Source organism: Aspergillus lentulus, assembly GCF_001445615.1.
Source record: "Aspergillus lentulus DNA, contig: Alt09, strain: IFM 54703, whole genome shotgun sequence".
Lineage (NCBI taxonomy): Eukaryota > Fungi > Ascomycota > Eurotiomycetes > Eurotiales > Aspergillaceae > Aspergillus > Aspergillus lentulus.
Window position 1 is genome coordinate 2,934,955 of NW_028322117.1, and position 27,501 is coordinate 2,962,455.

The 27,501-nt window shown below is 48.5% G+C and overlaps 6 protein-coding genes across 6 annotated transcripts; 2 read left to right on the forward strand and 4 right to left on the reverse strand.

The window, feature by feature from the left end:
* Positions 1 to 717: 717 nt before the first annotated feature.
* On the reverse strand, positions 718 to 8,576 carry ALT_5780 (neutral trehalase; the record flags this gene model as incomplete). Its single annotated transcript, XM_089599962.1, has 17 exons — positions 718 to 847; positions 904 to 2,645; positions 2,723 to 2,844; positions 2,919 to 2,991; positions 3,080 to 3,170; positions 4,415 to 4,458; positions 4,514 to 5,231; positions 5,302 to 5,416; positions 5,470 to 5,778; positions 5,837 to 5,866; positions 5,917 to 6,065; positions 6,113 to 6,257; positions 6,326 to 6,462; positions 7,613 to 7,828; positions 7,891 to 8,194; positions 8,251 to 8,485; positions 8,547 to 8,576. 17 exons carry the CDS (start codon positions 8,574 to 8,576, stop codon positions 718 to 720), a joined length of 4,590 nt encoding a protein of 1,529 aa, XP_089455839.1.
* Positions 8,577 to 9,070: 494 nt separating this feature from the next.
* On the forward strand, positions 9,071 to 10,066 carry ALT_5781 (deubiquitinase OTU2; the record flags this gene model as incomplete). The annotated part of the gene is made up of 1 exon (XM_033554438.2): positions 9,071 to 10,066. One exon carries the CDS (start codon positions 9,071 to 9,073, stop codon positions 10,064 to 10,066), a length of 996 nt encoding a protein of 331 aa, XP_033410329.1.
* A 129-nt stretch (positions 10,067 to 10,195) lies between these two features.
* ALT_5782 (putative thiol methyltransferase) lies at positions 10,196 to 11,173 on the reverse strand (the record flags this gene model as incomplete). The annotated part of the gene is made up of 2 exons (XM_033554437.2): positions 10,196 to 10,552; positions 10,682 to 11,173. 2 exons carry the CDS (start codon positions 11,171 to 11,173, stop codon positions 10,196 to 10,198), a joined length of 849 nt encoding a protein of 282 aa, XP_033410328.2.
* A 562-nt stretch (positions 11,174 to 11,735) lies between these two features.
* ALT_5783 (gamma-glutamyltransferase family protein) lies at positions 11,736 to 13,723 on the reverse strand (the record flags this gene model as incomplete). The annotated part of the gene is made up of 4 exons (XM_033554436.1): positions 11,736 to 13,010; positions 13,074 to 13,423; positions 13,480 to 13,498; positions 13,559 to 13,723. The coding sequence occupies 4 exons, from the start codon at positions 13,721 to 13,723 to the stop codon at positions 11,736 to 11,738; spliced, it is 1,809 nt and encodes a 602-aa protein (XP_033410327.1).
* Positions 13,724 to 14,621: 898 nt separating this feature from the next.
* ALT_5784 (uncharacterized protein) lies at positions 14,622 to 16,061 on the forward strand (the record flags this gene model as incomplete). Its single annotated transcript, XM_089599963.1, has 5 exons — positions 14,622 to 14,860; positions 14,921 to 15,176; positions 15,294 to 15,363; positions 15,429 to 15,480; positions 15,536 to 16,061. The coding sequence occupies 5 exons, from the start codon at positions 14,622 to 14,624 to the stop codon at positions 16,059 to 16,061; spliced, it is 1,143 nt and encodes a 380-aa protein (XP_089455840.1).
* A 1,238-nt stretch (positions 16,062 to 17,299) lies between these two features.
* On the reverse strand, positions 17,300 to 18,451 carry ALT_5785 (uncharacterized protein; the record flags this gene model as incomplete). Its single annotated transcript, XM_033554434.2, has 5 exons — positions 17,300 to 17,422; positions 17,477 to 18,026; positions 18,086 to 18,193; positions 18,246 to 18,271; positions 18,326 to 18,451. The coding sequence occupies 5 exons, from the start codon at positions 18,449 to 18,451 to the stop codon at positions 17,300 to 17,302; spliced, it is 933 nt and encodes a 310-aa protein (XP_033410325.2).
* Positions 18,452 to 27,501: the final 9,050 nt, after the last annotated feature.

Below are 27,501 nucleotides of genomic sequence, written 5' to 3' on the forward strand. Positions count from 1 at the left end.
CAGACGCAAGATGGCACTCTCGGGTTATGCGGATATGCATCCTGCTGACTGCGGAGGTAGCTTGTTTATCTCCAAGGTAGGGGTAAGCGGAGATGACATGAGTCAGAAATGGCATGAGTCGGAGAATATCTTCTTTATCTGCCAGGTAAATTCTGGCAGCGTGATGATGTCTTTATGCAGGATTAGATTCATCAGAATCCAAAGTTTATGGATGAGATGACGATGCTATTGAGACCGAATTGATTTTACCTATAAAAAGTACTCTGTACTCTATGTGGATGTTCCCGCAGAGACAAGTTATCTTGTCCCTCGCAAAACAGATGGCAATTTGAGTAAATGACTGCAACTTGGAAAGAAAGAAAGATATTCAGATGGTAAGACAGAGCTAGTCGAGGAAATAAATTTTCGTTCCTTTCTGCTTATGGTGACATGACTTGGGAAGAAACATGCCGACTGGGACGACAAGAGGATAGCATTTGCAAATTCCAGAAACACATCAAACTCCATCGTGCCTGAAATGGTCTTCTGTATCCGATCACTCGAATTGAACACTGACAAAAGAGCCGCAATTTGACGATTAAAATGATAATACTAACGAAACGAGAAATCAAACCTGCCGCAAATCATGATGAATGCTTTCTCTAACCAGTAGTAGAAGATGCTCCGAAGAAAGGAGAAGCCTGAAAACTGGAAGTAGTAAGCGTCGAACCACCGATTCTAATAAGCGTCCTGCACGGCTATAGCTTTGCTGTACGTCTCCCAAGGGGTGATGGCTCCCAGAGCGCGCCGTTGATGAGCGTTTAGGAACTCCAGGCCGTACACATAACTGGCATTGACCCAGCCAAACCTGTATTCAATCGTCAGTCATCTGGTGCGGGTCGCGGAAGACATAGCAAAACTTACCCTTCTCGAGGTGCACCCTTGAAATCTACACCCTGGTTGCCATATTCTGCATCGACCCGGTGTGGATCGATAGGCCGAGTGACGTCGTATTTCTCGACGACAACACCGTTAAAGTCAACAAAGGCCTTGGTAATCATGTACAACCACTTGTAGGCCAGACGCTCAGCTTCCTCCTGGTAGCCGTATCTCAGCAGTCCCGTCCACGCCAACATCTGCTGTGGAGCCCAGCCGTACGGATAGTCCCATTGCCGGTTAGGTCTGTCTAGGCCTACAGCACCGCGGGACTCCTCGGTTCCAGAAACCAGACCACCATATACCTCGAATCTGGGCAAAGCCTTCCGCACCATTTCTGCTGCCTGGTGCGGTGTCGCCAGTCCGGCCCACATGGCCCAGAATGTCGTCGCACTCTCATAAGTCGTCCGCTTCTGCAGAACTGTGTCATAGTCGAAGTACATGCCCTTCTCATCATCCCAGAGGTAGGTATCCATCCGCACCTTGCGTCTTCTTGCACGACGATCCCACACGGAGGATGACTCGCTTTCGATATCCTTGGTCGACTCAGTGCGAAATTCAGGGGGGATTTGTAGCCTGTCCTTGAAATAGGTCCGGATAATCCTAGCGATATCGACCTCGTACTTGTACAGAAGAGAGTTCAGGTCTACCGTGGCCAAATTCGCGCAGACTCTCTCGAGACGGTAGCTGGTATCGTGGCCTGATTCACGGACGGCCCTATCGTGCAAGAAATACTCATCAAGCTCAGGTTCCTGGACTTTGCCTTCGTTGTAAGCCTGGACAAACTCCTTGAACGTCATACCGTGCTTTTCAGCATACGGAGTGAGGATATGCGTGAAATGAGTCGGTTCAGTTTCGGGAGGAACACCTCTTCCTTCCGGACGGTATCTGGACAAACCCGACAGCTCGTCATAACGCGGTGCAGCCGTCCAGACGCTGTAGTATTCCTTAATCGCAGCGAGTGTTGCGTTGCGGAGGAAATCCATTGCGTCCGGCTCGTTCTTGATACGCTCATAGACACGCAGGGCCATGTCGGTCAAGAACGGTGGCTGTGAACGGGTGAGGTAGTATGAGCGGTTGGCATTCAATATCTTGCCATAGTGCTTGATACAGAAGCAAAAGTTGATGACCATGGCCTTGGCCAAGTCCACTCTGTTGCTGACCAACAAGCCTAGAGACTCCATGTAACTGTCCCACCCATACAGCTCGTTGAATCTTCCTCCGGGGACAACAAACGGCACACCAACGTATTCAGTCTTTTGGGTGGATTCATTGTACTTCTTCTGCATTGCCAACGCAAGCAATCCGGGCTTAGAGTTGAGATCCCTCACATAGTCCGGTGTAATGTTCGCATCGAGCATCTGCACATCAAGTCGCAACTCGGGGTAATCCTTGGCAATCCCCTTGTAGTACTCGAACTGCTCGGGGGCACCGTGGGGGATATAGATTCGAGGCCGCGGGTCATCAGTCCAGTCTTTGGGATCCCTGCCGGCGACTTCAATATTGGAACCATCGATGCGACGTGTGAGAGCGTCCCAAAATGAATTCTTGATAAGGCGAGATAGACGCGCAACAGGGTTCTCACTCAAACGAGCTTCGTCGAGAATGATGTGCTTCCTCCCATAGTCTTTGGCGATGGTAAGCTCCTGGAGAAGATTGGAGAGCATGTACGTTCCTCGCACATCGAATCGGTTGTACCCGGATGACGCAGCCGTTCCTACTGATAACACCTGAATAGCACCAATCAGCCGGCGCTCGAAATATGACTTGAACCATTCTGGGCCAATGGCAAGACCAAACCACGTACCTTCGGACCAACATCCTCAATCGTTATCTGCATGTTCCGGTCCGTATCCTCCCGTTCCAGCAAGCTCTGCAGGGTTGTGTCGACATCGATAAGGAACTTTCGTGGTTGTGCGGAGAGTTCATCTATTGAGCACGTGCAGGTCAGTCACCGCAACTTTGTTCTCAGCTTGTTCTTCGCAGGGGCTTCAGATACGTACCATGACTGCCTCTCCTGGCAGGAATTCTGCCCAGAAGATCCTGGATGTCCTCGCGGTTGAATGCTTTCAAAGTCTATACGTATATTACCGAGATTGATCAGCAAAATGCCCCGGTCTCCAATCTCTCGTAAGCATATTGTAACTCACCGAAGAAAACGCACGCCTGCGGTCTCGAATCCGGGCAACTGAGTCCTCGTCTCCATAATAAACGTCAGGATCAGAAAACGGATCGAGAGAATTCGTTCGTCGATGCTGTGTATTGGACGAGCTCATCGTCTGTCGGTCGTTGAAGAATAAATGGAAGCGATCTCGGAGTCAAAAAGGCTAAAATAATGATCAGAGCAAGGATTGTTGGGCTGAACAAGGTAAAGCGAGGTCAATGACCGCACCAAAAGTCGTCTGTGGCGTTCTTGCTGTGTTCCTTAAAAATGGCTATGATGCTTGGTGTGTGAATTCCAGATTGCAACACAGAGTGAAAAGTTCTCAGTGATAAATGACGAAGGGAGAAAGATAGACAAAGGGGAGTTCCACACGAATTGGCCACACCGATCAATTATTAGTTACCACAGACGACGGACGGAGGAATGACAACGTGCGCCGTGGGGGATGCACTGTTATTTTTGTTTTTCTTTTTTCCTTCGGATTCCGCTTGATTTGGCTTTCTTTTCTTTTTCCTGTCCAAGTGACTTCCGAAGCTGGACTTTCTTGAGTATTACCTGAACAATTCAACTCCGACAATGATAAAGAGGTTCATTGTGCTGGTATGACGGCATAAGTGAACTGATGATGTCGCCGCTCCACATCGCTCCATCACTACATCATTGCCGCTCATCACTACTATCTTTCGTAGCCTGTAGGGTATCCGCAGCGTCAAAGAAAGTTATCGATAGCAGTCTTGACAAGGATATGCTCGAATCGAGAACGTGCAAATGGAGGGGGAGGGGCTGAATGAAATAATCCTATCGAATCAACAAATCATAAATTGACAGATCGGAGCGAAGAATAAGAGGGAAATACATCGAAATCGGTTGGTTACGATCAAAACGGTTGTATAAAGCTTTACCAGTGTCGACCACCGGTGCATATGATAGATCGAAGGCCTATACCAGAGATCTCACCAACATCAATCAAATATTAATTCAGACTACTCGCTTGGAGATGTCATTCCTCGATTATACTTCCATATCCCTCACTATTTTGTATGGTAGCGTCTAAAACTGTTCAGTGTTTGAGATCGACGTCCAGCAGAAGACTCATCAACGAGTCTGTCATCTCCCGCAATGCGTTCACCAGGAAGCAGTATCGCACGGTCTAGTTGAACCGGCAGTCCGCGATGGCGTCCTCGTATCATCATGGCACAGATGACGATTTTGCTAAAGACGCTAAACTGTCCACAAAATGAGGTGGTCACATTGGGGTATCCCAGACTGAGACCAACGTTTCCACTGCAATGCGTCAGACATCTTTGGAAGAAAAGGAATAGATACTGTACTCACTATGCAGAGACAACCTCAAAGAATATGGCAAATACGCTGAAGCCCTGCAAGAAGTCAGTGGTGCGAGCCCTCAAAAGGGAAACAAGACTGGAAACAGACAGGTTCCGAAGGGTCCATGATCCTCCGTGCCTCGGTGGCACAGATACAGAAAATCCCAAGAAATATATACCAAAGATCAAAGCTGAGTTGATTGCGCATATGCGTCGTCACGTAATTAATCCCATTGTTCTCATCCAGCTCATCATGATTAGAGGGATATAGCCCAAGAGCACGTTCCTCGTATGTATTCGAAGCACGGATGCTTATGGCAATCGGAAAAATCGAAATGTACATCATGACTAGTAAGCTGAATTGAACTGCAGGGTTCACTTCTGCGAGGTTGAAGGACGAAGTTCCCGTATGTCGTGCCGAAGCAGCCTGAAAAATGGCCGCGAGGATGCGATGCACACCGGATAGAGTGTTGACGGCCGGATTATGGAGATCAAGCACCACAATGAGCAAGACGTCCACAAAGTTCAACACAAAAAGGATTCCAAAGAGCACCCATGTAGGTCGGCTACGGAAGAGCAGCGTGTAGCAACGGCGTGGATAATTCAATAAGAAGCTCAGCGGCTCCCTAATGGACGAGTGTTTCGGGGCGCATTTGAACATGATCCAGATGATGAGGCGTAGAAAGCAAGGGTACATAGTATGCCCTGCGTAGGCGAGAAAGCTCATGATGAACATCGGGAATGCTGCATCTCGAAACGATATCATCGAGTCAGGAGTGAGTGTGAATCCTAGGTTGTCAACCATCGTCTGGGACGTGTACATGGCCCTGCCGGCGGCGAGCATAGTAAGCTTTGCTGATATTGGTCTGTCAAATGCTCATGCAGCAGCAAACGTACCACCAGACGTTTCCTTGTCCGCATTCCTTCAGGTAGTCCCTGTATTTGGGATCCGCATGTTGAATCCAAGGCACGAGGCAAATGACACCAAGGACGTGGAGGCCAACAAAGTAACCTATGCTCATATGTCAGGTTCCCAGTATGGAATTATCTCAAGTCCACTCTCACCCAGCGTTATCTTCAGAAGTAGTCTGAGACTGCGATACTCTATTCCTCCCAGAGCTTCTCTGTCTTCAGGGGTCAGGTTGTAGAACTTTGAGTTTCTGCCGAGACTGGCTTGTGAGGAAAGTTGCGGCAGCTCCGGGTCTTTAGCAAGCGGGATGGTTTTCCTAGACTGTCGCTCTTGAGATCTAGAGGGATAAGATCCAAGCACAAACATCGACGAAGCAACACGCTCCAGCGGGATGCCGCTGACCAAAGTTCGTTGGCGAGCTATATCGGTCTCGTGATCTTCATCTTCGGCGCGATTGGAATGGTCTGATATTGGCGCAGATGTATTAGTGTTTATCTCTCTGTTAAGATATGGAGATCATACCGTGGTCGTCTATCTCCGTGATTGCATGACCTAGACCCTGTTAGCCGGGACTGAGTTACGCAACTCAAACCAGCAATTACCTCTATCGCGTTCGCGCGGTGAGGGTATGTGCAAAGCTTTTGAGTCGTCTGCAAAGGAGATTTGTCTGTGTTTGATTGGGTTCTCGCCGTCGTTGTTGTCATTGTCCGAGACGATGCAATCATGTTCCCTGAGAATTTCCTCCTTGATGCTTAAACAACTCAGTCGGAATTAAAACAAGTTAGTGGAAGTACTCACTTATCCAGCTTCAACTGATTGTCAAATAAAGCACTCGAGTGCATCTGCACTGTATTGGCTTCTGAACATCGATCGGCATTGAACTTGGCTGGTTGCGCTTCTGCATCTTTCGAGGGCGATGATTCTGATTGCAGAAGAGTAGGCGCTTCACGAAGTTAGCAACAAGGAAACCTAGATCAGATTGTAACCGGATAGATGAGCTGTAACACATACCCAGTTTTTTCAGACGCTTCTCGAACCAGTACAGTCGCACAACGACCACTATAAGATTGATGAACCCAGCGTTGGCCACAATCGGAACAAAGTACAGGAATAGCTGCTGATAGGTCTTCAGCTCCTTCACGTCAACACTATTTTGTTCAATTCTTATCAGTAAGTGGTCTCTGTGAATTTCAGAGTGAGGTCAACAAACGGGTTCAGTCCTGATTCTGTCGAGGAGCTCACTCCGAAAAGGTAGGCATCGACTGCACTGAGGTTACCATATGGGTAGAGGATAACAATCCCTAAGATGCCCAAAGTAACGATATATGCATCTTATTCCTGATGAGCTTGCATGAAATGATGTAAATCAGATAAGGTTAACGCACAATGTAAGGTTATGAAATTAAGTGGTGGCTTCCACATTCCTAGCTCTCAATATGGATCTCGACTGCAGCTTGATATATTACCCTCCCGTCGCAACCAGATCGCCGATATTTGCAGGGTCAAGTCTAGGAACCAATGATAAGCTGAATACTCTTAGAACTTTTTGTTTCGCTCAATAAGTACCCCTGAAGTAGAAGGTTAATATATTGGACTCACGCCGGATTCGCCCATCTAAAGCTTTATACTATAGGGCGCTTTAGCTGAGGGATTTGCCAGGCCAATCCGAAGCTCACCAAACAGCAACCCCACGCAACTATGAAGCTCCCCTGCGTCTATAAAGCTTCAGATGTACGAGGCAATTATCTTATCCACTGGTTAAGGATGTGGGAATACGAGCCCTCAAGATATTTTTACTGAGCCACCGCCATCTGGCTGGAAATGATGAGATCAGAGAGTCGCAAAGGACGATCTGTCAGCCTGCGAGACCTGCTTTTACCTATCACAACTTTTACGACACGAAGGCGTCAGAAGACCTGTTCAGTTGACTTTTTGATACTAGGGAGTCGGTTTGGTCTACCCACGCCAAGGAAATATTATGCTCTCTGAAGAACGGGGTTAGGATGACTATCTCGCGAAAGTGCCCTGCAAACTCCCAGGGATCGGCTGAAGTGCATAAGTCAGATTAGACACGTGGATATTATTGACCCTTGAGTAGCTATTATTATTCCCAGAAGACCAAGACTTCTTGTATGCAACCCCTGCTCAACTACTCATAACAGTGGAAGGCAGCCACAACCAAGGCAATGATCTGAGATAAACTCGGCAAGACCTTCTTGAATAGGTTATGATAGGCGTGTCCATTCAAACGGTTTTGCTTTTCTAGTCTGGGCTAAACTGGTTGTGTATGTTGTCTACATCTTCGCAGCAATCGCGCTACCACCGTCCACAGTGATCGTCGCACCATTGATGTACGCACCGGCCCGACTGCTGAGGAAAAGGCAAGCACCAGCAACATCTTGAGGCGTGCCAATACGGCCCAGTGGGTTAGCACCTTCGATAGCATCCCGGAATTTCTCCAAGGTGGCGGCCATCATCTTGCTCTCGAAGGGACCGCACGCCAGAGTGTTGGATCTGTCAGAAAGCCATATTAGTAGTCTTCTTCGACGCACGTAGTCAGCACAAGGTGTACGAACGTGATATTCCTCTTGCCAAGGTGATGTGCGAGGACACGGCTCAGATGATGCAAGCCAGCCTTGCTAGCACTGTATGCGAACGTCTCTAGAGCCGGTACTCTGAGCCCATCAATGCTACCGATGTTAATTATGCGAGCCGGATCATTCGGCGCACCAGCTTTCTCGAGAAGGGGCGTAAGGAGCTTGGTAAGATCAAAGACTCGTTGAAGGTTCAGAGTGAGGACTCGGGTCCATGCAGATGAGGGATATTCATCGTAAGGAGCACCCCAGTTTGACCCGGAGTTGTTCACGAGGACATGAAGCTCTGATAGAGCATGGGATTAGCCTTCCGCCTGAGCAGGGCTCCCAAAACCAACTTACTGCTTTCGCGCTTGGCAATCTCCTCAGCTAGCCTCTTGCATTCCTCCTCCTTGTAGAAGTCCGCGGGAATAGCATACGCCTTTCCCCGGCCAATAGCATTCAGCTCCTGGACGGCCTTCTCGCAAGCCTTGGCATCTCGAGACGAGATATAAACTGTTGCGCCGTTGGTGACGTAACCTTCCGAGATCATACGCCCAATGCCTTTGGCTCCACCGGTGACCAGCACCACTTTGCCCTACATAATTGTTAGCAATATGCAAAATGATGGTGCATAAGCGAAGAGCACCGATACTAACCTGCACATTGAAAAGAGACTGGGTATCCATTGCAATAGTGTCAAAAATGAGATTCTAGGGCGGAAAGGGAAAAAAATGAAGGAAATAAATTCCGAAGAATGTTTCAACGGAGACTTGTCTTCACCATGGTCGAGGCGAGGGAAGCCCTCCTCATATAGTCTAGCTACGATGCTTATCCGACGACCGAGATACTGTTGCACGGCTTGGCGGAGAGTACCGAGGCTGTTCGGAGCAGGAACAACAAAAGCACCGACACGTAGACGCTATGCCTAATCTAGGAAAATCCAGGGCCGGTCTGGGCGCTGGTGCGGGGAGGGGCGAGTGCTGTTTTATGGTTATTCTTTTGAGTTGCAGTTGTTCTACAGTTGTATGGCGTTGGTCCCATAGATGGCATTATCGATTTCAGCATCTCTTAATTGATATCATTTACATTCTCGCATATTTTTCTCGGTTTATTCTTGGTCTCATACCCCAAAATCATAGATTTTCCGCTTTACCTTGATTTTGCCTGCGTTTGTCTAAAAATGGAAGAACTATTAGCGAGACATCGCAAGGAGCAGAAAGATCTGCAGGCGCGCATTACGCAGAAGAAGAAATCGGCTACAAAGAAGACACGTCGCGGAATCAACGAGGAATGCGAAAGGCTGCAACGAGAGCTCTCCGATCGTCACCAAGCCGAAATTGCAGCGCTCAACGGCGAGCCTATCCAGCCAGTCAATGGCTTCGAAGACCTTAGTCTTCGCGATCCCGATGTCGAAGATGCAGATACAGTAGAGAAACCCACATCAAGTGTTACACAAGATACAGACAGCCTCCCGGAGTCTTCAACGATCGACTCGACCGCAACCTCCTCACCTGCCTTCGCCCCGCGTACGAAGAAACCGAATCGACAAAAGGCTCGTCTGGCACGTCGGGCAGCGGAACAGGCGGCTCAGTCGGCGCTCGCCGCAGAAGAGGCCGCGAAACAGGTTGACCATCGTAGTAACGAAAAGGAGGTGATGGAGGCTGTTTACAAACGACTGGGCTTGAAAGAGGTGGAAATCAACCCAGATGGGCACTGTTTATATTCAGCTATTGCCAATCAGCTGGAAGAATCAGGGCTTGGGCTTAGGCCTGATCCACAACGGATAGTCATTCAGCCCCAGACACAGTCTCGGATTGATACGGTTGCTTCGCCCAAACATGATGGCTACAGAGCGGTTCGAGCAGTGACAGCGGATTTCATCGTCGAGCACAAGGATGACTTTGAGCCCTTTATGGAGGAGCCGTTGGATTCGTATACCCGGAAGATCAAGCTTACGGCGGAGTGGGGAGGACAGCTAGAGCTGCAGGCAATCGCTCGGGCGTATGGAGTTGATATTAATGTCATCCAAGGCGATGGCAGGATAGAGAAGATCGAAGCCGGCGATATGGATGGGATTGATGAGGAGGAGAGACACAAGCGGGTCATTTGGTTGGCATACTACCGGCATACATACGGGCTGGGAGAGCATTATAATGCCCTTACGAAACAATCATAGAGCAGCCATTCTAAAGGGAGAAACATGCGATTTGATATCTGGTTTTCGAATGCGCTAATTGCTCTTAAGCATCTCAGAACGTTGTCGGGGTCCCGGATTACGGCACAAAGAACAAAAGGATTGATCAAACTAGTTCGGGCGGCGCCATATCGACACTCGGTCTTGGATCTCTCCCTCAACGATCCCTATCTCATGCGTCCGAGCTGGTTGCCAATATGCCTCTCGCTCAAGCCCCTGTGGACTTGGCGCTTTTGATGGGTCAATGCTACATTGACGGTTTGCATCATATGGGATCTCTTCGCCAGGGTGGTTCAGATGTGCCATATAAGCCTCGGACGTAGAGGCCCATGGAGGGCCCTGTAGTGACGTATCCTTGTGCCTTGGAAACTCAAGGCAAATGAGATGCCCACGCGGCGAATCTGCCAGAAGCTGGGTGTGCCTGAGCGCCCATTGCGGACGCATTGATGGGTCCAAGGCGCAAAAGAACTGTCAAACACATCTGTTTAGCGAGAGAAGCACAGTACTGCGATAGGAGCTAACTGAACTCTGCTCCTGACAAAGAAGATAGAAACCAGGCCCCGTGCACTGTACAAAGGACTTCTGAGATCCACATACCGTGTAGTCGTAGATCAAATCGAACGAATTCCGAGGCAATTGCAGTTTCTCCAGCCAAGTATCCTTGAAGAAATCACCCTGCACGAATGTGATTTTGCCTTGCCCAATCTCCGCATCTCGTACGGGATACTTATCCCCATTCTTCGCCTGTTCCTCTTTACACACCTCAACGGCAGTAGCGCTATATTCCAGGCCATAGGCGTCATACCCGAAACTGGCCAGGAGAAGTACATCGACACCTCTTCCGCACCCCGGGACTAACGCCTTCTTCCTGTAGGTGTTGCCCTGCGCACCTCGGCCAATGGGGTCACCGATGATATCGCGCTTCTCGATCAACGTATCCTCCAATGCTGGGTTGGGAAATCCTCTGTCAAAGGGGAGAGGTTTACCCCCACTCTTATTCCAGAGCTCAGCCCATCCTTCAACGTAATTTTCCTTGTATTTTGCTATGAATTCCGGGATACTGGAAGGGAGGTTGGGGTCGTTCGACATTCTTGATTCAGTGAGATAAAATGGAGCCTATGCTGGTTTGTCCTTCACGTTGCTCGAAGGCAGCTCGTCCGCGAATCAAGGCGCGAAGCCTTATATAGTAAGTATGAGGCGGGGTAAGTTATGGTTCTGGGAAGCCCGAGTGAACGGTTCGGTGACTTCGGCCACCCAATTCTTCTCCAGGATTTCAATCGGCGATGTCTCAAATTCTCTCGTAATGACTAATGATTTATAAGCCAGGCGATCAATCCTATTGCTTCTGTAGAAGGAAATCCTCATATATGCAAATTGTACTAAGAACTTGGCTGAATATTTTTGACGTAGCATGTCACCTTTCGGCAGCGAATGAAGACCGGTCAGTGATCGGAAAATAATCTCGGGCAATCTTGAGAGTATCACGCAATATCAACATACACAAGAAGCCGATTTATGCTGGAAAGCAGGTCATCGAACATGCATAGGAACAATCGCAGAGAATTATGCCCCGGAACGTGCGAAAATTGCAATATTTCCAAGCTTGAGGAGACAATGGGATCCACTGCTACAAGATTGTGAGTCAATCATTTTACACTGCAGGAATCGCCATCCCATCGCCTCTGGGATCACTTCCCGCACTGTAGACCAATTGGCCATCGTCGTGATGACAGCGAATGATCTGACCGCGACCAAACATTCCCCTCTGCCACCCGGTCAGAACCTCGACTTGATGTCCGAGCCGCTTGAGGCCTTCAATGGCTTCGTCACTGATACCCTCCTCGATATAGACTGTCTGATTGCCAGGCTCAGAGTCAGCCGCGATACAGATCCGGGGAGCATCCAGCGCTGCTTGGGGATGATAGTTGAACGCAAGCATGTTGAGAAGGACCTGGACATGGCCCTGTGGCTGCATGAAACCACCCATGACACCGTAAACAGAGTGAAGCGAGCCATCTGAGCAATTGGTGATCAGCGCAGGAATGATGGTGTGGTACGGCCGCTTTCGTGGAGCCAAAGCATTAGGATGACCTGGGTCCAGAGAGAAGTTGGCGCCGCGGTTCTGGAGTGTAAAGCCACAACCTTTGGGGATGATCCCACTACCGAATCCAGCATAGTTACTATTGATGAAGGAAATACCGTTGCCCTCTTCATCAGTCACAGCGAAGTAGACCGTATCGCAGTGATTGTGAGCTGGACTACCGTGATCGACGATGTCTGCCGCTTTCTCCGGGTTGAACAGCTTCGCCCGTTCGGCCAGGTACTCCCTGGAGATCAGCTCTTTCGACGGTACCTTTTCGACATCTGGATCCGTGACCCACCATGAAGCATCAGCGAAAGCAATCCGAAGACTTTCAATAACAGCGTGAAGGTACTCTGTCGAGTTGTGCTGATCCTCGGTAAATACGGGGATCTTTCCCGTGCGTTCGAGTTCCTCAAGGATACCCAGGGCCATGAGAGCAACGATGCCTTGGCCGTTGGGTGGATGCTCCCATATTTCCACCCCTTGGTTTGCTTCATCGTCTGTTCCAGGGGTCTGTTTCTTGACAATATCTTGGCCCGTGAATTTGAGTGAGATAGCTTCAGTATTTTGTGTTCCCGTCTCAGCATGATACTTAAGATCGTCCAGGGTCATATAGCCACCCAAGTCCTGGACGACCTTGACCAGCTCTTCTGCAACTTCGCCTTCATAGAACCCCTTCTTACCCTCCGCAGCGAGCTTTCGGAAGGTGTTTGCCAAAGTCGGATTCTTCATAATCTCACCAGGAAGGGGGCTTCTAACACCATCTTTGGCTTTCGGATCAGGCTTGAGCATTTCCCGAAAATTCGGCGATGCATTTCGTAGCAGATTTTCGCTCTCACGCCACTTGAAAGCAGTCAGAACAGTACATACTACAAATTCCGGACAAATGAAAAAGAATAGACTTACAAAGTAGGAGGATAGTTCTGACACCGCGAATCCTCGCTCTCCCAATTCAATTGCTGGCGCAAGAATCTGCTCCAACGACAGCTTGCCACTGCCAAATCTCTCCACTGTGTCTACCCATCCAGCAGCTGCGCCGGGGGTAGTTACCGATAGGACGCTGGTCTTTGGGATGCTCCTCTTCTCATTGGCACCAAGCTTCAAATCCTTCCTGATCTTTTCGAGCGTCGCGTTGGCGGGATATCGACCAGAACCGTTGAGTGAATGGACTTTCTTTGACTTTGCATCATAGAAGAGACAGAACATGTCACCACCAATCCCGGTCGATGAAGGCTCGGTGATATTCAATGCGGCGGCTATTGTTGAAACGAGTCAAACCTGCTTATCATCGCTTATTGCAATCAGCACTTACCCACTGCTACAGCAGCGTCCTGGTGAAACATGATGGTCAGCGAAACTGATGGCCGAAATAATGTCCCATGCACACATACCGCAGCATTTCCTCCTTCCCTCAAGATTCTATGACCCGCAGCGGCCGCCAGAGGTTGAGTACATGTTACGATGCCTTTGGTACTGTGGACAGTACTCCGTCTACTGGCAAACGGGACAAAGTCCGGGTTCAGTCTGGAATAAACAGCGTGGGAGTTGAGGGGCATTTTGAAGAGAAACAACAAGGGCAAACAAGGTGCAGTAGACAGTGAGATTGATCTAGAAGGAGACGGTGACTAAACGATGAGGGGAGGGTGACTCTTAAGTAGGACAACAAATGAAGACTCATACATACTAGGAACTACTATCGGGATGCTCCGCTCCTTTACGCCGTGCGCTCGAATACAGCCGTAACCTTATCATTTATTGGGGTAGGCTGAATTCTGGAGCAGCTTTTCGACACCTGTAGCCCAAACAGAACATACGCAAAGTTTATTAAGATATGCCATGCTTGAAGTATCTTCCTGTCATCATCAATACCATCCATCGCCCGCATCAGATGCCTCGATTTTGCTTGTTCTCGACGAAGCGTTGGACATCTTGCCGAGGAAAACAGAGATGATGGAGAAGTTGGGGTCACCTTCCTCTTCGGGAATGAGGGGCAACTGTACTGCTTCGGGTTTAGTGCGGGAGAGATACGCGTGACTCTCCGATAAGACGAAGGGACGCTTGGCGTCATATCATAACCACCGAGACGCTGATGCTCCGGATAACAAGCAGTATTGTCATAGAGACTGTGTATACAACCGCCCAAAGGAATCTGTGTCACGTTTAAGGTCTTCCGTTCGCCTTCGGCTTGTCCATTCCCGAAAACGAACCACGAATCTGGCGCCCCGTCGCCCCGCACCGACAACGGAGCGATCGTCCTCATCCGCATCATTCCACTGTATATTCTGCACGGATGGCTGCTATACAAAAGTGACAGCCTTTCCCTATCAGCGGTGCGATAGCTGTCTATATTGTATTTGAACTTTCAATGGTTCTTCTGCTCCAGACTGAGTCTACCATCTGTGGGGCTGCCTCGAGCCGAGCGCGTCCTCCTTCTCCCTTCTCTTTGATGGCATAATGGTGGTATTTGTCGATTATGACCATGATGTCTTCCCCGGAGCCCATGATGGCACATATCAGGCGTACCTTCAGCCAGATAAGCCTGCGCTGTCGAAGTTAAAGGCCATTGGCTCTGATCCGCCAACTCTTGCTGGCAATGATCATTCTGCTGGTTCGATGCACGATCATACAAAAAATGACGGCTCTCATGAGATACCGAATCGTAATGGATTTTCAGCTGCTTTGAGCTGCTATCCGTATGCCTTGCTGACCGACAGTTTCTGCCAAAGTCATTTGGGTGCTGACTGAAGCTGCAGAATCGTCAAGGAAATCGCCCGACAAGTCGATCTCAATACACTCTATGCCCTCTCCCGAACTTGCCGTCAGTTCCATGCCAATCTAGCACCATATCGCCATCAGCTGGTGAAGCAGACCCTTCGTTGTGAGAACGAGTATGTTGAAACTTTGTCGGATCTCTTGGATGGCAGGGCGGCTATTCCTGACAGCGTGAGATCTGTGCTCCGGCTTGTGAGTCAGGGCACCCTGACTGCCGGTAGACTGGTCAGGGGCAAGGTTGGTAGATGTGCTCGGGATATGGTAGCAGAGTGCCGGAGATGCTCCAGGATCATATGCAGGGTAAGGCCGAGTGAAGCACGTGTCATTGCGGAGCTCGACTAATGGCGTCCACAGAATTGCACCATCAAAACCCCTCCCAGAAATACCCTCAAAGATCGCGTTCGTCGCCTGTGCACCACCTGCCGTACGGCACCCTTGGCCGCCCATCTTACCCGGAGTCCCTCCAGTATAACTACTTCTGAAACGCAGGTGCCGCCAGACCTTTCGAGTTTCACAGCATCAGCTTTTATACATTCACCATGTTCGTGCGAAGAAATGGTATGGCTTTGTTATCCATGTGGCAAGACCCTACGCAGTAGCGACACTACTTACCGCCGTGTGTGGACTTGGCGCACTCGGTATAGCACATATCTTGGAGGCCTAGGCACCGGGATTGGTGAGGGATGTCAAGGGGTGAAATGCGGAAGGGAAGAGAATTGTTTAGCTGCTCAGGAGATTGAGCTGGAGGTGGAGTGTGAGGCGGACGAGTCGTCAGCCTCAGGAAGTCCACACAACCATCATCAGGGCAATGCGCACGCACACGGTCACCTCAGTCCTCAGGATGAACTGCTCCGGGATCAGTCCTTAGAAAGAAGTAACAGCCGTGATGAAGAAAAACCGGGGTACTTCAGACAGGAAATCATTGGGATAGGTGGACGAGTCAAGCAAAAAGCGAAGAAGCGCGTCACTGTCGGAGCTTGTGTTGTGGAGTATGAGGATGAGCGTGATACCGGCCAATATTTGACTCGAGAAGAGCAGGGATTGAATCGAAGCTGGTGCAGCTGGTGCTGCAGGGTTATCCCATCCAAGGATGACCTGGCTTATCCATTGTCTATACATTGATGCATAGCTGGTCCTTAGCGTATATTAGCTCGGGTATATAGGGAACGGCATTGAAACATAGTTTATACTTTCAATATGGAAAGTGAAGGTTTCGTCGCACGCAGATACGATTACATAGGACTAATGAGGACCGACAATGGCAACACAAAACTCAGTAGGCACCCTGAGCCAAAGAAATCATGTTAAGTTCCCACGGCCACATAGAAAATACCCATCCCTAAATGCACAGATAGTATGCTCGTTGACTGTACAGATCCGCTCATCAGACGCGCCTACTCCATGCAGTAATCGATCGCATTCTATCCTGCTATCTCCGAGAAAGCCTATTTAGACCAGTACAGTACAACCCCGCACACTATATTGCATCGCAGTCCCCCGATTTGGCATCTTTCCGGGATCGATTCGCTGCCCTGAGCTTGTCACAACATCCACAATTCCTCTTGCACAGCAGCCGCCGTCCTAAGGCAGCCCCAGTCGCGGAGATACCAGTTGCAATTGGAACCACAGGTACTTTTCCACGGCAGGAATGCGTTCCGAACGAGGACGTAGATGGAGTAGCAGGTCAGAAGCGAAGAGCGGAAGACAAACTGGATTGGTGGCAAGAACGCTAGTATGCATAATCACAGTGGTAACGAGGTGAAATGGATTCCTGAGGAAGAGGACTACTTGGTCAACTAACGAGTAGGACATACGAGTCTAATTGGTTATCAACACCAGTATCGATTGGTAAACTGCTAAAGCAAGAGCAAACTCTATCTGTCCGCCAAGCATGAAACCAAAATCCACCATTGCAAATGGATGAATCCAAACAAGATCTATCATAAGGGCGTTTCTGTCCAGAGACACGTGCAAGCGAAGGGAAGTTGTAATGTAATGGTACAATACTTGGAAAAGATCGTATTGTTGCAGTTCTGTAAAGCGAATCGTGGGTATATGCTCGTTAAGCAACATAAAGAAGGACATAAATGAAGAAAAGAAAAGGATATCGCATAAACCAACGGGATGAGGACCTGAAGCCTGAATATATGATTGTAGTGAGCTATACAAGAATGCGGCTGGCGATGAGGTATGAGGTTTTTATCGGAGGATGTAGGCGAGGATAGGATGGAGGAATGCTTGAGGACATTGCCATGGACCGTGTTTGGAGGATATAATAGGGGCTGGAAGTCCTTGCAGCCAGCCGTTTTTGGTGATGTAGATGGTGAGGGATGGCGGGATTGATTGCGAAGGTATACCGGTTATAGCGTCCAGGACTTCCAGGGTACGGGTTGAAAGGGTACTGTCTGGGGATGGTGGAGGTCATCATAGGCGACATGGTGTGAGGATGGCCATGTAGGAGAAGGATAATGGCAGGTCATAGGCTATAAAACTGTTAGTTCAAAGACTCAGTGATTCAGAGAGTCATGGCAACGTACTGGAGAGAGCAGGCATCCATTCAACGACATGGGAACCATTGAGGAGAGGTTGGCCTCGGCAGGATCCCAACCACGTAACGTGGAGTGCATAGGAACTGGCGAGGACGTCAGATCAGAGTCGATGATGCTACTTGGATACGAATCGACCATTGTAGCTGGGGTAGATGAGAGTGAGGAACGGCTATGAGGTGGGAGAGAGAGCGAGGTGCCATCCGAGGCGGGCGATGGGCATGTTTCCGGGGTTGCGTAGAAACGAGTGTCCTCAACGGACTCGAAGATCTGATGATTGCCATACATGGGTACCTGCGGAGCTGAGTGCATGTCCATCGAGTTCCACATGAGACTACAGTTGCTCGTGAGGCTCGGGTGCATGGACGAGCCCACCAGGGCTCCGACGGACATTGTGCTTGGTGACTGCGTGGCAGCGAGGTATGTGTTTATGGCAGGATCTATCGGCATGCACTTGGACACTCGAGGGGGTTCTGAAATAGTGGGAATTTGTGTGTCTCGGTCCCATTGCGATGAGCTCTCCATCTGTGCCTCAAGCTCACTGTGGCGTCGAGTGTCAGTTGTGCCTCCAGAAGAGCCCCATTCCGGGATGAGACTTACTGTCTTGCCATGTGCCGGGTTAATAAGTCTGAACGATGAAACTCTTTTTTGCAGCTCTGATGAGGGCAGCGGTATAAAGCTTCAGGCTTGTGGTTCAATTCATGCCGTCTATAAGATGGTAAGTAAAGTGTTCCGTGGCACAATTGAGAGGCTATGCTACCTTCTATGTTCTGCTCTTGTAAACACCTAAGACCTTGTTAGTAGATGTCCCTGACACAGTCGATAGTGTCCAGAACTAACCTTGTTGCATCCTGGGAATTCGCAAGCATGTACACGCTTGCCCTTCTTGGCTTTGCTGATACGATGAGTGGTAGGTGTGTAAGTGATAGGAAGAGGAATCTCTGATGCTGCATTGCTCCGACGCATGGTCACGGTGGTTTGTTTACTGGTTGTGGAAGACAATAATTTTTTAGAGGCAGAACGTCGTGGTTGACAAGCAGTTGCTGCGGAAGATGTGCTTGAGGTGTGGATGAACATGGATAGATGGACTGGCGACTTGAGAGCAAGATATAGCTTCCGAGTTTGATTAAGCACCTCTAAGCACGTCGCAGGTACGCTGGACAATGTGTGGGGAAGGTAGGCTGTGATAATGTTATTGTTGGGGTCCTCACAGCTAACAGCGATAAGATTGGTTGATGGCGAGAGAGGGCAGGATTAGATGTTGGAGAGAAAAAGCCTCGCATGCAAGTGACCGAGATGTCCTGGAGAGAAGAAAAAGGAACGAGGCAAGATGAAACTCACGAAATGGTGGCAAACGACGAGAGAGACTGGGGGAGATGGAGGTGAGAGTGAGGAAGTTGATATAGATTGTTGAACCGTCGGAGTGGATATGCGAGGTACCAAGTCAGCCTGCTCCAGAAGATCTTCCTCACCCCCAGGCCCACAATTGGATGGTTTGATATGGAGATGTTAGTTAAGAATTTAGGGGAAAAAACCTGAAACAATGGTATTATTGATGATGATTATTTTTGGTCAAACATAGAAACAATTCATGTAAGTAAGCGAGAGGTGCAGGTTTGATGATCAATCTGCAGGGTGATCATACAAGCATGGCTATGTGCCTACTAGCTAAGGTATACCTTGGATGACTCGGTAAAATCGCTGTACATATTGTTATCGATGCGTTTCCCGGCTGCAGAATTAGTGTGAAACTAGAGTAAAAATACTACAGAGCCACACTAGGGAGGTCCAACAGTCTTAGTTTCGTTGGAAATCAACCTCGACTCTGGACCTCGAAAGTGGAAATCAGTGAAGCATCAAAAGTTCAAAGTTTAATAGATTAGAATAAAGCAAGGTGGGCCCCAGTAGAACGAGGGCGGATTGCGGAGGTTACATTACACAGAGATACCTGATACCTTACAGGGAAGTCAAAATTTCCCCTGAAATTTGGTTATAAAAGTATTGGATGGGATTTGAAAATAATGGCTCCCCCTTCCAGCCATAAGCAGACCACCAACATCCACTCTGGGCTAAAAAGGGCTTGGATTAGCTCATGCGGCTGAGGCGCATTCGAAAAACATGGACGTGTAAAGCTTTGAATATTATTCATTTTATTTTTACCCTCGAGCCAACAACGTGTACAGCCAGGATTAACCAAGTCCCAAATATACTTCAACGGTTTTTGGTTAGGCTGATTCTTATGCACAGGGAAGTAGCTAGACTGGAGAGTTTGAATCCCAAGCCACGATTTTTAGAGGTCAGAATGCCTGAGGTAACAAAAGGATTGTAGCATGTCTGAATACTAAGATATGTCTACATTAGATAGAGTTGCATTTTCACATTTCACTTCATGTGTTATCTTTCCATTTGAAATGAGGTCAAGTACTTCCATTATGGAGGATAGCGGACAGCGTACAGGTACCTCAAAGGCATGATGACGAGATGATTTTCCGACGGTCAAGGGTGTAGAGGCCATCCTGGACACTGCAGCAGCATGAAAACCAACAGAAAACAAATAATCACGAGAGGGTAATATAATAATAGCACTCCATAGGACGAGGTTGAAAGTGTTGGTTGAAAAGTGCCTCTGATTGGCTGATTCGTAAATACTTCCATCTTAGCTGCATTTTCCCTGGAATGTGTGCTAATTATACCACTTTTTCTCTATCCATTTTGAGTTTACTTCGCTTCTGTGCAGGGATATTTGCTTTTGTTGTTTTGTCTGTTCGCTAAGGCTCCTCCGGCACCGCTGACTTCAGGCATTCAGGCTTCGCTCAGGTCAGCCCTAGACACAGTCTATCACAAGCTCAACAAAATTAACTATAATTGACTCAGTTAGTATGCTAATTGGACTTTTATGGGCTGCTAAACATCCGCCAAGGTTGAATCAGCTCGGGCGGCTCATTTGGCTTCTGACAATCAGCGAAAAAGACCACAAAAAAAAAAAAAAAAAAAAAAAAAAAGAGGTTTTGCCATTGGTTGTCCCTGAATACCTATCTAGATCTTCTAAGAAGTTATTCCAAATGGCCGTTTCAAATTCCAACCCTTGTGATTGTCGCTTTTGTTAGAAGTTAGAACGAGCCAACCAGAAGTGCATCTGTCTGGCCCTCGTGGCCATGACACTGCCCCGCAACCAACATATACCCTTTCAGGAAATTCCCGATTTCATCTCGTTGATACTCCGTAGATCCATTCGATTGTATAGCCATAAGTCCAACATTAGTCGCAAACTTCCTCTTTTAGATACTGGAGAAGGTTCGTCCCGTGTCAAGTCTGCCTCCCAAGGCTGTGGCATCCGTATTTGTAGTTAAATATAGCTACGTATAGGGTCGATGTATTCAGGACCCGTCTCGTATTTACAATTCGTTCGCTACTCGATTTTATTTAAAGATCTAGATATCTCGAGTAACATTCCTGCGCCAGAGGCATGGATCACGGCTTGACGTAAGGAGTAAGGAGCAGTAAGGTGCCCCGTAAACGTGGACAAGCACATCCACGTGTGGATAATGCCATAAGCACCTTGCATCCTTCGCTTGCACTATCCTCCGGACTCCGGACTCCGTGCTCGTGCTCTCGCGATTAATCTTTACCCGTGACTTGTCAATATTAACACCCGACCATCGACTGATACCTATGCAGCCCTCCGGGGGAAGATCCGGCAATCTGCCCCAAATGTCCGGTCGATTTTGTACCACCTCACCTCCGTACTTCCAGACTTCGCTTCCCTGTCAAGGCATCCAGATTCTGGGTCGCCTAACAATGCACTGTGAGTATCCCTGGACTTCTGGAGAAATTGACAACGACCAAGGAGGAGTGTGCCATTCCCTGTCATTGAGAATCCAAGCATAGGCTTAGCTTGTTTCATCTGGGTGATCAGTACGCTATCTTGTATATACAACAACTGTCTTTACTCTATGACTTGCAAATTTGAAAAAGTATCTTGGGGTTTTACTGTTGTTTCTGAAACTTTGTCCCATTGTGTACAGTACTCTGGCTTCTGGAATTGCCTCCAGGATTTTCTGCATCGTTCGATATTAACACTACAATCCAATCATTGGTACAATAAGCGAAGGTTTATCAAGACATCGGTTGGTGCCGGATCCAACGACCCAGACATTTGTCCACTCGTCATCTACCGCCTCGGTCAATTCATTACAAGCGAATCCTGGTGCTTGTATCTGTATGCATCCAACAAAAAGAGTGCATCCTAGTCATGATCATCCTATCCTTACTCTGCAGACAAACAGTCCTATCGGCTCATTCTGCAAGCAAGCCACACCTGCAAAACCCAGCCAATCAACCCGGAAACCACTCCTCCGTAACTTTCTCTCCAGATGAACATACGACACGGAAGAGACGATTGTAGGCAGTCCATCCACCACACAGTACTTCGCAGTTAACCCTTCTTCCCGGGAATGATCGTCACTTCCACATGGGCATAGTCACATAATCCGCATTAGAGTGCATTAGCTGGGAATGCTGCAGTGAGCATGGCAACATGGGTTGATGGAGGGTAGGGTAAGACGGTGGCCCACCATCCATTACGGATTCTTGCCAGTTGGCCATGTGGTCTTAAAAAGCATCGGACATGGACACGAACACGGACATCGTTCGAGTGTGGATTTCTGCATAAATGTTCTTGTTTACTACTCATTGAATTATGGCCGTAGAATATTGAAGTACTCAGCACTACTCTGTAAATATTAGTAGTAGTAGGGCTGTGGACTACCCTGGAGGTTGCTACCGAAGCTCATTGGCTCTAAGTCCCTCAGATCTAACGAACCTTACCTTATCCCTCGCACTTGTTCACCTTACTCCGTACTCCGTACCAAGCACCATCCGCATTCCACAGGATTTTACTTTTTACATTACCTACATTCCACTTGTACTCGCAGAAGCCATGCCGTCATTGGAGTGTGCAAGGTGTGCAAGCGCATGCATGGGTGAAACCTACGACGCTGACACCACCCGGCCCAGGCTGCAATCTGTCGAATCCACTCGCGATTTCTGGCGTGTTGGTTTTGGCAGAGCCATCACGTGGCGGGGTTGGCATGCAAGGTTCCTCATCCTTCGAGGCGGGCCGGTGGATCAAGAGACAGGCGAGATGAGTGTGCGTTGGGCTCGGGACTGATAGACCACGTCCACCGTTCACGGACTTCTTAGACTAGTATTTCCGTGATTGCTTTATTTGTTGTCTAAATATTGCGTTGATGGAGGTGGCAACTGGAGAGCGATCGGCCAATATGCTGCTTTCCTTCCAACTTCCTTACACTTACTCGCTTCCCCGGCGGATCAGGCGGCGTCCTAAAAAGGTAGACTCTTACGAGGATGCAGGCGATTCAAGTCCAGATCCAGTGTTACACAAGGTAAGGGAAGGATGGATGGTTGCGATATGTGCGACCCTTGAGATTCCAAAACTCAAGTGTTATGGTAGCAGCACGTGTGTTCTGTAGATTGTTATGAGAGTGAGACAGCAACGTGGCTGTCTGTGGGGAAAGGCCTCTGTTAGTGTCAAGTGTGGTGTCACTGGTGTCACCACTATGCAACCATCATAGAAGCTGTATAGAACCCAGAAACCACTAGCCTATTTATGGTATAGCCAAGTCAGTGGAGTGGGTTTCTCCACCAACTGCACCTTGCCTGGTCAGGTAATCGGTAAGGTACAGCAGTCAAATGTAATTTGAAGAACTCGGTACCGATAATGTACGCAGGGCAGGTAACCATGAATGCTGTAAACCAGTTGGGGATAAGAAAGTAGAGCTTCATAAACGTCGATCATTGAAGCAGAGAAACAACTGAGGAATGAGGTGAGGATCTTGACCCATATAAGCATTGCCCTTCACCTGATCCCGTCGTATAGTCTCCCATTTTGATCAAGCGGCAGCTTCGAATTTTGTAGCTGATTGGTTAGCTCCATTCAATGTCGGAGAATCGGTAGACAAAGCAATCCGTGACAAGGATCCGCAGCCGGAGCCCAATCTCGCACCGGTCGAAAGGGTCATTTGATTGTGCTCCCAGCCTAAAGGTTAGATAAATGGTAGATAGATAATTTCCAATGGTTCGAAATTCGCCAATCTTCCGAACTCGGGCCCGACACGGTCTATTCTCGACGAGGCTTGTTAGCGTCCGACTAGACATCGATGGCATCATGGCGGTATTATTATTATCCAGTCTGGACTTCTTAGTGCAATTCACAGCCAAGCCCTGCACGGGTGTACCGTTTGTAGGGATCTTGCACTGCCATGCGACCACCTCCTGTCATTCATCTATCTCAAACATGACATAGGTAAATCTGCCGTCATCATGGAGACCTCGATTAAAGCGTGATCGGAATCTGAAACGGGAAGGATGAGAAAGGTTGGTGTTGGTACTGCGCCTTGGTCATAGGGTTACCTGTTCTCCAGGAAGATTCAGCCTTGCCTGATTGCCTCAGGCTGTGAGTTGGGTCATGCAAATCGCCAAGAACGTTGTACTGTATTTGTTACACTTAGGCTAGGGGTACAGAGAAAATTACAAGCCTGAGCCCACTGTTGATTCTGATCCTGAAGCTGGAAGGTAAAAGCCTCAGTGGAGAAAGCGAGACGTTTCCTTTCGGATGGCGGAGAGAACTCCGGCGTACCTTTTTGGGTTTCCAATTGGTGCTATTATTGACCCTCCTGGCTCCGGCTCGACCAAGTTAACGGGCTCATACCAATTGCCTATTTTGACGTTCATTGTCGTCAGGCATCTATAGAATCGTAGGCACTAGAGTGACTTGAAAAACTGGACCCTGAGCAAGTGATGACCCCTGAAATGGGCAATCTCACCAATCACAGGTGCAACTATCAATAAGAATTCTGCCACCAAGGAAGGTCAATCATCAATTTAACATCATCTGAGGTTCAATAAACACTAACTCATGTGGCTTGCGGCTTGCAGCCAATGCCTCGCCAACAGTTAGATTAGTCGTTCCCAACGCTGAGACAGTCTTCTGAATCTGCGTGAATTCCGCTGTACCGGACTTTGGTACTGGTACTGAACCTACTGGTAGACCAAACGCCATCGAGTGTTGACCATAGTTTCTCATCAATATCTCCTATCTAGGTATCTATCTGGAGGATTTGGAGTCCACCGCAGACCAGACGGCAGGAACCGTCTGTGCTCCTACCAGTAGTGGAATAGTGGCCCGTCATCGCTAAGTGCCGCGACCGAATTCAGCAATGAACTGGAGTATTGGAGAAGGATCTCAGGGTCAACTCCTTTTATCTCAGAACTTATACCTGATTGAGTAGGAGTCTGCGAGGAATCTCGAATTGTCAGAGCTTTCGGGTTGATCCAGCCCATCAAACGCCGTCTGCATGATTCATTAATACTCCGTACTATCGCCGTTGAACTGATTAACACCATTAGCTTCCTGTCCCTGGAAAGTGGCTCACTGGCTCGGCAGTCTCCCGTCGTCGTGACTACTTAATCCTGCCTAGCATTGTTCCGTTCTCGCTTGACTAGGTGGTGCGTTGATCGGCACCATACCAATCAGCTCTCTATCCAAGCACATGCGTCGAGAAAACGGATAATGGCCTTCTCGCCTGGAGCTTGTGCACGGTGAACTGCTGGATGAGTATGTTCACTTCTCCAGCCAGAAAACGAGATACGGTCCTGCAATTAGATGTGGAAGCATTTTCCCCATGAAGATGGATCTAGCTCCCGTTTGGAGACGCTTTTCGGGAGCGGCATCTGGTCTCTAGACTACCCTGACATCCCAATCACCGGTGTCACGCTTGTAGATCTTGAAGCTTTGGTAACATCCTGAACTGCGCCAACGGTACTAAAACATACTAGCCGGAACCAGATCCGTCGTGTCCCCGCTTCAACGGCCTTGTATTTTGATAAAGATGGTTCTCCTCGAGCTAGGTGAAAAAAAAAAAAAAAAAAAAAAAAAAAAAGGAGGTGGTTAACCGAACAGCCTGTGAAGAAGAGGCAAAAAGACCCATATTTAACTACGTCTTCGCGTTTGGATAGAATTCGATTCCTGACTGGCTGCAGACAGTGTCTAACACAACATGGCCCATACAGCGGCAGCATAAGCCCAAACCAACAGAAATTAATTCAGTAATTGGCTGCTATATCCCATCTACATATATTACAGCGTAGCATGAAAATATATGACAGTTGAATTAATTTAATCGCCCGAGCAAAGCCATTGCCAGCTATAGACCAGGATTCTCTCCGTACGCACTTTCATTGTCCAGGATGGGAAATTGGTAACTGGTAATGGGTAATCACTAATGAACGTGCATGAGCCGTAAGGCGATTGAAGGACAGCCTGAGGTGTCTTTATTATATTATATCATTGCCTTGGGAATACCAACTGCCTATTCGATCCATCATGCTCTCATCAAGGCACCCGCACCCGCACTCACTCGATAGTGCTTACCACCTGACTCCTAAAAGACATTCTTCACACCATTAGTTTCGTCTCAATCTTCACCTCGCCTATTCCATATGCGGACGCCACATACCATACGAAGTACAGCTTTTTATAGGATATCGGCAAAGAAGTCGATCACCAACATTGATGGTCGCCCACCACCAATCGTATCAGCCCAACCCTCGCGAACCAACACCTCCTGCAGGACGGACACCGGTGATTTGCTCGTATCCCGAGTCATCATGCACCGGGTAGACAGACCCGTGTGGCTACATGGCACTCGACAAGTGAGCTGAGCTGACATCATCTTTGCTATCATCCTTGCTCTTTGTTGAGACAGGGTGGTGAGATGAGAAGGAGCTATCTGCTCATTACAGTGCTGAGTGTTTGTCTTACTTGCTGTGAGACTATCATGATATCATGCACTTGGCCATGAGGATATGGTCAGATGTCTAACTACGAACGCGTTACTGGTCAGTGGGCTGGCAAGTCTAGCTGCGATCGTCGTCCTCGTCGTCTTCTTACTTCTGTGACTGACTGCATGGTCAGCCCTTCGGCTAGACTCTCAGAGCTGAGATTGGATATCCCCGTCGCCACAGACGTAGGATTACTCTGCCTAGACGGGCGGATATTACCCCCGTTTCTTCTTTTCCACTGCGCTTCTGTCTTCCTCATACCAGCATGATGACCATCTCCTCGCCACGTATTCTGCCTGAATCACGGTGTTTCGGGGAGTTGTCCGTAGAAGCCGCCCAAGAGGATGAGATGATGTGAGTGGCATTTCTGCTGATCATGCACGGCCCTAGGCCAACACAATGCCTCTCATGGTCATCGGGACGAGGCAGACCTGACTTGAACGTGTGTTCGACTGAGAGGCAGAGAGAGTCATGTATTCATTCAGCCGAGCTGGATATCTCGAGTAGGATACGGTATTAGCCACCTGGCTCGGATCGGGATTCGCTTCGATATGACGGATATATGCCAGCACGGCAATGAGTAGGCTCCAGCAGACGCGGGCGCGGGCGTGGAGTGTGCAGAAGTTAAATCTTATATTGGTCTGCGTGGCTCTTAGTAGCAAGTGCATGGGAGAGCTAACGAATTACGAAGAGACATTGAATACCGGTCTCGTGATATCTGACAACTGTACCGTACGTTAACTAATGGCGACAAAAGGTAGAAGAGACATACAGGGTGCGTCTGTATGCTCTGGCTCAAATCGAAGGATGAAAAAGTAAAGTCTGTTCATTGCAAATGGTCACGTTGAATTCCGAAACAGTGTCCCGCTGGAGGAGTTCACGTTTTAAATACACAACCAATGTCAAAAAGCTCGCTCGACAAGATTGCTGTACAAAACCCCTCTAAATGCATTCATGAAAACATATATGGAATACAAGTCAGAAAAGACGAAGTAAAAGCACAAAACACCACATATGCTTATGTTAATATGCCGAGAGTACATGCGATGCGATGCTAGATGGTTGGGAAACATCAGTTGACAATAACCCGAACAGTAGTATGGAGTGAAAATCAAGGTGGGTAGGCCGTGACAACAAGTGAAATGAAACCTGAG